This window comes from Rhyacophila brunnea, unplaced genomic scaffold, assembly GCF_057557595.1.
Source record: "Rhyacophila brunnea isolate RB1 unplaced genomic scaffold, BYU_Rbru_1.0 scaffold_8, whole genome shotgun sequence".
In the NCBI taxonomy this organism is placed as follows: domain Eukaryota; kingdom Metazoa; phylum Arthropoda; class Insecta; order Trichoptera; family Rhyacophilidae; genus Rhyacophila; species Rhyacophila brunnea.
Window position 1 is genome coordinate 34,681,605 of NW_028233350.1, and position 14,106 is coordinate 34,695,710.

Consider the following 14,106-nt stretch of genomic DNA (forward strand, 5'->3'; position numbering starts at 1 on the left):
ACAAAAACAGTTTATTCCATGTAGACAATTATAATAAATACCTTTTTCTGTCGGCGCATAGGTTTTCGATCTAATAATTGTTAATTTAAAATGCTCATAGATTTTGATACTTACTTCATTATCACAAACTAAGATTATATTAGGTTGGGGTAGGTTAGGTTAGGTTAAGTTATATTAGGTTAGGTTACGTTAGAATAGGTTAGGTTAGATTAGGTTTAGTTCAAAAAAGATACTTTTTCAATCTCATGACGGCATCTGCGCCACATTTACCAAAATTTATATCGATGAACCGAAAAAGATAAGTATACCTAGGTGGTGTTATTTGGTTGTAGATTTACATCAAATAATATATATACATATTATTTATATTACTGCGTTAAACATTAATTATATTGACACCTAAGCTTAATTTTTGCGATTGCCTTCTAATAAAATTGTATTGTTACAATTATTAGTTTGACATTTGTGAATTTCTACCTTTTCTTTGTGCGATATATTATTTATCGGTGAAAACAATTTTACAAATGTGTGCAGTTGTCAAAATTGAGTGAATTTATATTTACAATGAGTGATTTATGATTTTTGTTTTGTGAAACAAACTATTTTATGTGATTGCATCTATTTATTTGTGAAATCATTTAATATAATATGTGAAAACTATTTTCCAAATGTTAGTTATTTTTTTTTTTGTGAATTTTGATTATTGCATTGTGCGATTAATTCCCACCCCTTCCCAATCTCTTTCGCGTCACAGCACACTATTACAATAATTATTATAAAAAATATCAAAGAACATTTTTGACGTAGATATTAATTTATGACTTTTTGCAAAATCTTAAATTATCCATACTTTTTCATATTTCAAATGAAAAAATTACCAGGAATTTTACTTACTTAAGTTGGCACTGCAGACTCTATCCCGAGCTTTCTGTCTCCAATCAGTGACACTGAATCTCTCGTGACGTCGACGATTACAACACCCGCACACAATATTTAGTTGCATCAGGAATCTGCTTGGCTGTTTTCAGGGATAACTGGAGAAATAAATTGTGTGCAGACAGGAAGTGCTTATGAAAACTAAGATTTCAAAAATTCCGTAATCAGACATCGACTGAGAAGTGAGTTTAAGCATTGTTGGTTGTCAAAAGTTTGTAAGTCGATAATTTACGTATTTAGAGTTAACAGCGGATTATGTGTAGGTATAGGTAAATCATTCTACAGTGGCACCATAGGCGATTCGCGCATGTATTGAATTGCTTGCGACAATGCCTGTTTCAATGCTAGCAAACAATACCACTACAACTGCAAGCCGCATTTGCCGTACCCATGGTGCCTCTGTAAAACGATTTACCTATACATAATATAAATAATATGTACCTATACTAAAAAAAATACAGGGCCAATTGACAAATAGAACATGCACATAAACCATAAAGAAATAATTAGCGTTACGCCTGATTTCAGAGGGCATGTCAAATGTAAAATTGCAATTACAGTGAAACCCCGATTCTACGGTTTTCAAGGGACCCTAAAAAAACGATAAATGCGGTTTATAAAAAAAATTAAGAAAAAACTCGTTTTTCTCCGGTATTTTTTTCGATGTCTTGAATTATTTTCAGTTTCTCAGCTAGAGTTTTAGTTTTCTTCATGGGGGGCCTTTTAGTTGCGACTTATAAAAATTCGTGATACGAGATGCGAAGCAAGCCTGAGCGCCGACCGACCTGTGCAAACAAAGCGACGCGGCTGAAAGGTCTGTATGTATCATAAACAATTCTACGAAAGCAAAATGAAAAATATTCAACAAAAACAGTCAATCGGGATAATATTAATTGTGACGCGACCATAATATTTAGACGATAGATCGAGGAAAACGATAAATCGGGGAACGGTTAATGCGGGATTATTTAACATTGTCATTATGGGTCTTTGGCGGGACTTTGATCCGTGCGGGAAAATGATTTATGCGAGAACGGTAGATCGGGGTTCCACTGTACCTACTCCATAACATGGCTTTGAGACTTACTAACTTTTGGCAGTAACCCTGTAGCAGTAAAAGCTGTGGAATGGATATAAACATAATATAAAGAAAATGCAGTGGATATATTTCAATCTTTTTATTATAAATCAATCATTTTACTTATAAATTACATTAAATTTTTAAATAACAGGAATGATCCGTGTATCAATGATTATATTATTTTAACCAGCTATTACACAAATAAAGCATCAGACATATTTGATATATTTCCGTAACCGGCTAATGTTACAAGTGATTGATTATTCTGAAGAGTAAAATATAATTAACACAAAATTAAAAATATTCTATATTAATTAAAAGGAATCATACATTATAATCTTAAAAAAAATAAAATAATCCTTCAATACAATGATCATATTTACGGAAACTTTATAAAAACGAAAATTCCTTTAATATCACACGCCTTTATAATGTACATATTATTAATTTCTACAATGAATATAATTATAATTAATTTATATAATATTGCCCAAAGTACAAAGCTAAAACTAATATTATTTTTTTACAAACAATATACTATATTATAACGATAATAATATGTCATCACCCCATTTCTATCTTGTTGTAAGAGGAAAATTACTTTTATCAGTCATCAAGAAATCAGTTATGATAAATATATGGTTTTGGTTTACGCTACCAGGAAATATTCTACTCCGCCGTAAATACCAACATTGTATGTATTTGGATTCAATTCTGAAACTCAATTAATTAAAACTAATAAATTCCACTTAGAACACTGTAGAACTGGGGCGACTATCTATATTCATTGAATTCATTGCATCAATGATTGCCAATATTATATGAAAACAATGTTAAACAAAGCTTTTTATGCCAACATGGTTGTGTAATCAAGGATTACCTACTGCAAAACAATATCTGAGAATTAAATAGATTACCTACCTATAAGATATTGAAATTACTTAAAGACCCATGTGCTTGTGGAAAATGGGGATTTTGGGGTATGTTGATCTAAGTCTGAACAATGTGTGAACTTGGAAAGATATGTCATTATTATGACCTATCCTAACCACGGATATCCCATGATACAAAATATAGCTTTATTCTCAATGTTACAATGATGACCTTTTAAAATGATAGTTTTTTTTATAATATTATCATCATTAAATATAATTATGTCACTTTAAATATGTCACATAAGCGTCAAATTATGTCACATTAAATATGTCACATAAGCGTGAGGTTCGATAGTTTTTCCATGAACAAAAGACATGGTGGGTCGGGCAGAAAGCGAGAGAAATGATGCAATAGGCTTGATGTTAGTAAAGTCGACAATAGAAATCATTACAATGATCACATAAATACTGCATAATTAAAGTACATTAGAAAAAATCGCACTGTGCATATTAGAGGTTTAATGGTTCTACTATAATAATAATTGTTGATCAAAATGAGAAAAGATTGGGTATCAAAATGACAAAATGAGATATCCGTTCTACAAAGTCTACATATTTTTCAGGCTAAAGATACGTAATGTATCGAAAATTCTCCATTTTTGGCTTATTCAGAGCCCTTGTAGTATTTTTTTTTTCATATATAAGGCAACAGAGTGACAATATAATCAGTTATGTAGCTTACAATCATAACAATAAAAAATAAAGATAAACATTTTAGATTAGACATACAATAATATCATTGTTTCAGTGTATTTACTAATATTTCTCATATCCACACTGTATGACTCACGCCATGTTATTACCAGATTAATCAAAAACTCGTTTATCTGAGTCACATGTCATAGATATGGATGTACCAGAGAATGAGTTGCATATAAATTAAACATATACCAATTGTTACATCAACCCATATTACTTTGTGTGCATAAAAGAAAACATTAGACTATTATGTGCGAAAGTAAACTATTTTTGGCGTAAAATTAATGTGTAAAGTATATATTATATTCTAGGAATTTGTATTATTTGCTGACTTTTTCTAATTGCTTTTATTACAAATAAGGTGAAATAGTTCGACCAAGACATTTATAATTTAGTTGATTAAAGAATTTCTCCATATTTTAAAATAAAAGAAATTTTTAAAACAGTAAAACCTCGTCAAATCAAACACCCATAGTTTTCAACCCCACAAAATTATTTTTATATAAACATCATTAATATTTGTTTGATTGATACAAATATTGTATACATCAAACAAACAATCAATTCTGGTAATTAGTAATAAAATTACCAACCGTCAAGTTAATTAGATGGTTTCCAGAATACTGGTATATGTTTGAAATAATTATTATAAGAGTCAATAAGAAATAAGATTAGTTTTATTTCTGTAAGCAAAATATAATATGTATTGACTGTGTATTCTTATTATCTTGACGTTATAGAACCAAAAGTAGATGTAGATTAAAAAACAAATTTTGAGGAATTTAATGTTATTAATAATATTATGTAGGTAACTGATGTAAAATGGAACTCTACCACATAAATACTATTTCAATTAAAAAATATTAATATTTTTTTTTAATTCAATATAAGGCCAGTCGCACATTGAAAATCGTCTCGACTGGGATAAATAGTGACATCACCCAGCAAGCAAAAATGAATGACGAAGTGCGACATTTCAAGATTAAACGCTGCTTATCAGATGAAAATAACAGTTGCATGTGCCTCCAGATGTTTTTTTCAAACTAAAATGTTTTTTTGCAGCAGTGTGCGAAGGTCCATAAGATAATGTGTGTTTTGTAAATAACGATGACGTCAAATCGTCATATTCGACACGTTGCAGACGAGACGAGTTTAGATGTGAGAGCCAGCTCACAGCACTCACTCACGTAGTGAATGATGTAAATTCGAATCCCACTAAATATGTGTCGCTAGATTTTAAAATCAGCCGTCCACCTTTAGGTATTTTTGACTTTTTTGTGAATTGTTGAAGAACTACTGCTTTCTAACATTTCTGCATTATCGAAATATAGAACTTATTAATTTGAAATATTCTATTCTCGAAATAATATAAACTTTCACCCTTGTGACTGTGTCCTATTCATCTATTGTGGACTTGGCTGATTTTGAAATCTAGCTACACATATGTACTTTATTTAATACGTAATAGGTGTTTTCTGAGGTTTTTCAAAAGTATTTATCTGATGTGACCAGAAATTGTTGACAGATTTTCAGTATTTATATTGTTTGTTGCTATTTTTTTTTGATTAATTCAATTTCACTAATTATTCATAATTTCAAAAATTGATTTAAAAATAGGTATGTTAGCATATTTTTTTCAATATTTCAGCCTCTTCAATTTCAAGTTTAAGAAGTTCTACTGCATTAACAGTAAATATTGTATACAATTAATATATTTAGCCTTTTTTCAATAAGTCAACTCTGTTATCAATAAAAATCATTTTGCAAAACTTAATGAAATCATGATGAATGAAGCGTTATTCCTGCAGATTCTATTATACCTACATACTATCAATTACAATAATAAATAATTAAAAGAGTAGAGCAAATGTTGCTTATATCAAATATACAGACATAATTATGAGAGAAAAAGGCACTGCCCGTGACGCTTGTCATATAGTTTTAGTGCCATAATTAAATTTCGCCATTATTTTCAGCCCTTGCACATAAAGGTAGGTTTCCACTTGATGTGTATGCGTATCCATTTATTATATAACTTTCGACTTTTCCCTTTTAAGTGGGTTGCATAGATAACTGCAATACGTCAACTATTTATATGTGATTTAGTTGACATTCACAAAATACACAATGTAACCTAATGTACTGACCGCACACAGAGTCAACGCAATATTGTTCATTAGAACAATAGCTGCTGTCGAACCTTGCAATAAAATTGGAAGGAACTCAACAAAAATGTTACTTTCGGGTGGTTCGACGTATCATTTTTGTAATTCAGATATTCATCATGCAATCTTGTCAATTTACAGAGCACGAAAATGTCAAGATGGCAGCGTAGCATCTTTTTCATACGGGAGGTGAGAAATATTTTACTAACACTTGAACTGATGAATGCACCCAATATTTTCGCGTATTTCATATCTCTATTAAAAAGTCCAATACAAATCACCGTATCCTTGCTTAATAAAATAATTATGTTCAGCAGATTTGATGATTGACACGCTGAATTAAATTGTTAACATTTCTGAGTTAGGATTATGTCGATATCACGTCATATATCTGTGTGCAGGGTGCCTTATTATCCAATAAACAAAAAGTACTAAAAAGCCTGGCTCTGAACTCGTTGCTGTAGTCAGATTCAACGACTTGTATCATAATGCCATGTCCTTTGTTTTGATATGAATATACAAAGATGATACTGGGAAAAATTGATTAACTGTTGGATGTTGTATGTCACTGGAAAATACGCAACAATGTTATGGTACACGAATAAGCAACAAGTGGATACCGGCCCAAATATTGGAGATTGAATGATATAGTATTTAAGCAATAATTAAAAAAATGTAATAACAAAGATTTAAAGTTAGCAGTGACAAAATGCTAAAATTGTTGTATAAAAATGTTTTTTATTTTCTTCACATACAGGTGAATTTCAAAGAAATTCATTTGTTTAAAAAATTATTATTAGTTCAGTATATTTAAAAATCTTTATTGCATATTATCTTTAGAGTTTGGTTTAGTTTTCATAAATTAATTTGGCTTTTTATTTGTTCCTCCACCTCAACGGGTAGTTGTGATTATTATTTTTTTTTCATTAATCACAAATATTCACAAAACAATACCGACCGACCGGGAAAAAAATAAGTCATCACAATCGCAGCATTTTTTTACAAAAAGTTTGAGAATATTAATTATTAAAAATATGTGTAGGTAACACTATCCAGAAGCACCTAGAGATTACCTTCATATAATTCAAAATGGCATTGTTTTGCGTGCTGGCAATATATGATATTAAAAAGGGTGTAACACTATGGTTATTATTTTAACTGATACACTTTAGTTTTGGTTAAAAATGAAACTGTTGACGGTAATAATAATATGTAACCATAATTTATAGTAGATCTCAGTTGGTTGAAACTTGAAATGTCCAACACTTCCTTAGTGTATTGTTATAAAATAAATATAACAAATTTAATGCTGATTGCCACTTCACATAACGAAAGAAAGAACAAAATTAGAGATTTTAAAAATTCCCCAATTTAGAAATAAAAACAGTCACATTTCAGTAATTTGATTTTGAATTTTTGGTCTTCGCATTTCTAGAAAACCTGCCGTGGCACGAATATATGCGCATATATCTGGTTTAAGTAAAGCTGACTCAATTTTCCAGTTTAAATAGGAAAATCTACGCCCCAGTTAAGCTCAAACATCAATAAAAATATTCAAAACTATGCAATTATCATAATATTCTTATCAAATTCTACTGCGAGCGGTTACAGCATGGTATCTTATATTATAAGCCCACCAACAGGAAATGATGCATCCGTAAAAATATTATTGAACTACTATGTCAGTCAGTAATTGGCATACTAAAACTAGCCTCATTTTCAATCTAACTATGCTCTATGCTTGGGCCTCTACATGGTTGAAGATATATTAAAAGATTTTTTATGACAAATAGCTTTTAGCCATTCGCGCATCACATTGGGTCCTTACACTGGAGGAAATACACATTGAAAAAGAACATGCGTTTTTTTGACTAGCCCGTAACCCACGGCTTTAGCAAATCAAATTAAATTAAATTTATTTTACATATAGTGAACATTACACATAATTAAAGACCTTCATAATGAGACATTTAAAAACAAAGAAATATGTAGTATTAACAAAGTATAATAATATATATGTTTACTACCATAGGTATATGGAAATATTAATCATTTGAAGGTAGGTACAGTAAAAACAAAATAATGATTCGGTTCATGGATTGTATGCGTACGAATACATGTACGGTGCCAGCGCTACGTGCACACTGACTGTCGGGTCATTAGTACCATTAGTAGGGCTCGGATATCCGCACCAATCCGCACGCACACCATCGACCAACCGAATCATTGTTTTGTTTTTACTGTACATAATCTATTGTCCTTGTATTGAATCTACTCTACAGATTTTGAATTGCTTCAATTAACTGCCATGTTGAATTTTACATCTGTCACCGCCCTCTACTTCTGAATAGTGGTACCAATTATTATCGAAACGTCTTCCATGAATGTGTATTAAAAAATTGGGATCCTTTTAAACACAGGCGTAGAGTAAACTTCATTATCCAACACAGGATTTCCATGCCAATCCGCCGCAAGCCATCGATATGATAAAGTACACGATTACAATAACAACAAGAGACAAGATGACGTACAGCTTGATATTTTTCCAGAACATTGATCTTGCGAGGTTTCTTGATGTGTTTCGGTAGGACACGGACTAGAAAAATAAACCAATTATCAATTAAATGCCTCACTCACACATAAGTATAGGTACCTAATAGTGCAAAAAGTGTTAGTACAGTACACTTAGAGGTAGATAAACCAGTGGCGAAGGGTGACTTTTGGAAAGAGGTAGGCTGTGATCAGAGAAAAAGAGCACACTTGTCAGGTATACATACGGGAAATAAGAAAATAATACAATATTACTATCCACTAATGACAATGACACACTAATTCGATGAAATTTTAATAGGTCACTGACAACATAAAATTGAGTGATGAGTTTAAACTACGTATTTTCCTAAACATTTACACACATCAAAAAGCAAGATAAAATTTATTTTTATTTTAAAAAACAATCTATATTTATTTATGTGATTAAATGCCATAGAAACTATTATTTAAAATTATCTAATTATTAATTAGGTATTTTGGACAAAGCTGCAGTCATAGACAATAATATTATGCGCAAAGGTTTTAGGCTTGGCAATCAGCGCCTACCATAATGCATACAATGCGATAGACAGACTGAGGTCAAGTGACGTAAAGTTCATACAAAAACATCACCATTCCTGGACAAATAATCCAATAAATACGTTAAAGACAGATGGCGCACTGTGGCATATTTTTTAAACCTTTGACAGATTGTCCTATAATCTGTATTATTTATAATTCATTCCTACATATACCTACAACAGATGTCGTTGGCAAATTAAATTATTTTTATAGAATATAAAATTAAAAATAATATGTATATCTAATATGCAATTAAAACTTATTTTTCGAATGTATGCTTTAAATAATCGCCTAGCATAGAATCTTCGCCACTGATAAACCACAGTGATTGTATAATAATTGAACTCCTCTCCTGAAAAGTAGCGCCATCCTGAAATCTTTGTTTTAATATAGATCATGATGTGGCAATTCATAAATAATTTGTAACGTGCGTCACTACTCTAAAATTTATAGTTCCATCTGTTGAGATTAAATACTAATTTTTGGTTGGTATGTAGATGAATGTATGGAGTGTTTACTGGTTTATCAAAAAGTGGCATATTGTGATAATCTAATGTAAAGCAATGCCATTTGTATTTTGTTTGGTGGCATGGATAAATATTTAGCCATACTCCTAGCCTCTCATCTTCTGTATTCCTGTGTATTCTGTAATGTAAAGTCAATTGGCGGTACAATGACTAGGTGTGCAAAATAAGTGGGTATAATTAACCACTCTAGGAATGAGATCCCAACCCCAGAGTTTCTTGCCGTCTATTGATAGTAACCATAAATCCATTGTCATGGGGCTACTTCCAAACACATATTTAAATAAAAATAATAATGTCGAGACTTTAAAGGTAATATGTTATTATCCACGATACTTATTACCTGTGCACCTGTGACAATTAAATAACCAATAATTTAGCCGTACTAATAAAATCGTGTATGATTTGTTTATATGGACGTTTATAATTTTTAATCACTGTAAGTGTTGGTTCACTGTACAAACTTTCCGATTCTGAACTTACTTACTGTATTTTTTCTTGTTATTTACCTATTCCATCACAACATATGACAACACTAAGTATTGGACAATAAATTGTAAATAGTTTAAATAAAAAAAAACTCACATTATTCGTGAGACTGTCAGTTTTGCTGACCAAGAGTTCAAGTCTTTCTCCTCGGCTAGTGACGTTATCTGGAAAAATAATGCATGTTGAAAATACTTCAGTAAACATCAAAATAAACAACAAAAAACGTAGACCAAGTGGAACAAGAACTTGACTTCTTTTACTATCTGGGTGGCTGCTTTGTTCTTTGAGTTACCGGTCCATCTATGACTGACACGAATCACATCTAATATTTATGTTGTTCTAGGTCAGTGGTCGGCAAACTCATTTGTCAACAGAGCCAAATATCAACAGTACAACGAATGAGATTTCTTTTGAGAGCCAAATTTCTTAATGTTAAATTATATAATATGTAGGTAAAATGTTTATTAAATTGATATCATTCGTAATAATGATCTTATTTATTGATAAAAATTAAATTGTAAGTATGGTATCCATAAAATTAAATAATGGCAATGACTGACAAACACTCAATGTGAATAGTGGTCTTGCATCTCCTTGGATAAATTGGGAACGTCAGGTTTGCATGTTGTTTTTAATTTTAAGCACAATTCCAGGTTCTCATCAATAAGACGACTTCTCTATTTACTCTTGATTTTCTCTCTTAGAAATCTCTTTACTAATCACAAAACTTGCAATAATAACATTGTTGGAAGATTGTCTTCAGTAATTAAATACAGAACTTGATTTTTCTTGACTCTTCTAAAGTTTCTTAACTGCTTTCTTCCTTGCATCATCGACAGGATATTTAGTGCGAAATGACGCGTGTTTAGTTGTAAAATGTCTCTCTAAATGTGAATGCGCCAATTTTTCCTGACAAATAATACAGGTCGGTAGGCCATTTAAGTTTTGAATAAACGCGAAAGTCTCGGTCCATTCAACTTTAAATTCATGGTTTTTGTCTTCCGTTTTACTTTGCTTCAATTTTGTAACCATATCAAAGAGGGCAGAAGGCATTTGTGGAAGAGCCGCATGTGGCTTGCGAGCCGTGGTTTGCCGACCACTGTTCCAGGTGAAACAAACTTTGCGAAAGTAAAACAACCAACTTTGTGTCCCAGGCGTTCGCCAAATTTTTTTGTAATGCTTTTGTACTTCTGAATATTTTTTTATTTTATTCAATACACAAGATTGAAGAATGATCCACTCTTATTATTGAAAATACAAGCAACACCTCAGAATACAGATAGGTATTAGAAAAAAAAAGTTGATCTACAAATAGACTTATTTAGCCTACCGCCTCCTTTTCAGAAAAAAGGTTCCCTGGAAATCTACATTCTGTCAATAAATGATCAAACAAAAAGGTGAAATTAACGTTTATGTACCTATTAAATTAATATAAGACAACATAATTAGTAATGAAATCAGTAACCAGTGATAATATTTATTATACCCAAGTTAAATACTGACCATAAGCAGACTCAAATCGCTGTACCTTACTACATGCAGCCTCAATTTTTAAGGAATTTTAATGCCTTCTACATTTTATTATTTCTGCTATGGATACAAAAAAAAAATGATATACACAAATAGTTGAGGCAATTTAGCGCAGCAGGAGAAAATTTTGTCTCCAAAGAAATGTACTCTCAAAGGTTATGTCATTCGCATTTCTTCCTCAATTTGTCACCGCCTTATAATGTGCTGCCCCTAAATAATGATGCGTTTGGTGCGAATCGAGCAACATTTTCAAAATACTTGCAGAACGCCTGGCACTACTCGCTTTGCCCCAAGGTTCCAAGAACCTGGTTGGAAATCATTGCCATACTATTTACATTTTCTTCATAGTTCCAGTCAAGATATTATCTGAAAAAAACTACAACACTCGCTAGCTTTTTCCAACATTGGACTTTTAAAACGTAGAAAATGGAAAAGTGAAAAGGGTTTTACTGATATTAAAATGCATTTTTTTTTGCATTTCATGTGTTGGCAAATAGTTAATCACTACAAAATAAATTTAACTGTATATTAATTACACAACACATGAAATATGTACAAATAACTTTCCAAAATTTTCTTTTAATTTTTTTGCTTCCGCCATCCCCTAATCTGTATTCATCACACCCCAATTGCCTCTGAGGCTACTACCGCTACCCTAGATTGCTCCAACACATATTATCGTGCAAATTGCAAGATTGCATGCATGGATCAAAAAAGTTCAGTAGCTTCTGAATTTTCAAGCTACAATTAATTGGACTATGCGATATCTGCACCTTCGCAGTGGAATGATAGTAGCGAATCTGCTGGTAAAAAAAAACTATACCGCACAGAGACTCATTTTGAGGTTAACCAAATATTTATGTATAAACAGTTATTATCGCGACAGTTTAAAATACACATTATTGGTGCAAGTAAATCCATGTACATGTACAGGCACCATTTATTACGCATTTACCAGGAACTTAATAATATCATGGCGTAATTCACTTGCCAGTTGACTTCAGATTCTTGCAAGTCTAGCAAGTACTAATTTCGTGGGCTGCCCCACCACAAGGCTCTGAATAAACTAAATGTCTGAGAAAATATTTACCTATATTTTTCACCATAATGTTTTTCAGATTATCCAACTCTCCGTGTACCCTTGACATGGAATCTATGTCTCTCGATTCACTGTAGTGTTTGATTTCGGCCGCAAGCACTCGAGAGAATTCACTATTCATTGCGTAAGCGATTGCCGTTGTGGCAGTATCTGCAAATGATGCATTGAACCGCCTTTGGATTTCATAGAGATATAGAAAGGCCCTCCTCCGTTCAAATTGCTGCAAAAATAACCAATTGATAAATTACATTTTTTTTAAAATACTTCTAGTAGAAATCTATCTTAAGTGTGAATTTTTGCATGCGGTGACCTAATGATTTTATGAGGACGGTGATGTGGTTTTACACTATTAACCGGTTCTATGCCTTCAGCGAGTTTTCTCACTCTATGAGGCCGTGATTGACAGGCCACAAATACAAATTTCGCGAGTTATCTTGTTCGACTTTAAACTCTAAATTACTAGCCATTGTCGATTGATTTACATAATCTATAAAATTAAACACACAGTGACATCTGTTTGAATAATTATGAAATACTAAGCCACAAATTATCCGTATTACTGATTTTAGTAAGAGCTTCGCTCTACATTCAACGTGTGTTGTTAATAATCTGTGGCCTGTCAGATACCGCCATAGTAATATCGTGAGGCATAGAAAAGGTTAATATGTGTGGCACAGAAAGGTGCATGTTGATCAAAACGCGAACAGACCATAAAACAAACAATGGATGAGGAGACAACCAAGGGTCATAGCCTCACCAAGCCGATTAAATGGCAATGGGCCGGATACCTGGTTGTTCATCAGTGTTATTTTCATATTCATGTTTTCAATAATCCAGATTTATCATGAAGCAGATTACTTTCATCTCTAATTCAGTCTAGATAGTCCAGGTTTTACTCTGAATTGTCATACTATGTAGTCATAGTATGTCAAGGAGGCTAATGACATTTGACATTGTGACTCACTTTGCTCTTACAGGCAGAAAGCATGTAAAACTAGAAGATAAATACATAGGTAATAAAAAATAAAGCTAACAGGATAATAAAAATATATACTTACATCGTCTGTAATGCAAAAGTAAATCATTCTGTTAGCGGAGATATAATGGAATAAATAATTGCCCTGGAAGTAGGTGAGTTGGTCATCCGTTGGAGCGATCTTCGATAGAAATTGTTCGGTGACTTCGGCAAAATTGCCCGCACATGAGGCATACTTTGCCAAAACTACTGTTCCCCTCGCAATCACACTATACAAAATCGGCATGATTGTATTTCTGCTAAAATAAAACACAAACACTTATCAGACAAAGAGACACAATGGTAATAATAACGACTGTGTCATGCGTAGTTTACGACATGTTTTATATTGCAAAATATTCTTTTTTAAGCTACCTTTCGTAAAACCTTCTTAATGTGACTACAGGACGTTGACTTTAGAGTAAAATGAAATCCAATTAAGTGTAAATAATTTGAAATCGAAACCTTCGTAATTCGTGTACGACTCACTGTCAAAAGTCAAAATAGATTGGTAAACTT

The 14,106-nt window shown here is 32.0% G+C and overlaps 1 protein-coding gene across 4 annotated transcripts; it reads right to left on the reverse strand.

Annotated features, from left to right (window-relative positions):
* Window positions 1-2,145: 2,145 nt before the first annotated feature.
* Window positions 2,146-14,097, reverse strand: Vamp7 (Vesicle-associated membrane protein 7). Of its 4 annotated transcripts, none has more exons than XM_085958822.1 (5): window positions 14,053-14,097; window positions 13,631-13,844; window positions 12,564-12,792; window positions 10,040-10,107; window positions 2,146-8,412 (listed from the first exon to the last, which is right to left on the reverse strand). In XM_085958822.1, the coding sequence occupies exons 2-5, from the start codon at window positions 13,832-13,834 to the stop codon at window positions 8,254-8,256; spliced, it is 660 nt and encodes a 219-aa protein (XP_085814948.1). In that variant the 5' UTR covers window positions 13,835-13,844; window positions 14,053-14,097; the 3' UTR covers window positions 2,146-8,253. The 4 variants fall into 4 exon arrangements, with proteins under 4 accessions (XP_085814948.1, XP_085814949.1, XP_085814947.1 ...); XM_085958823.1 differs by having other exon boundaries at window positions 13,631-13,847; XM_085958821.1 differs by having other exon boundaries at window positions 2,147-8,412; window positions 13,963-14,097.
* Between the last annotated feature and the right edge of the window lie 9 nt (window positions 14,098-14,106).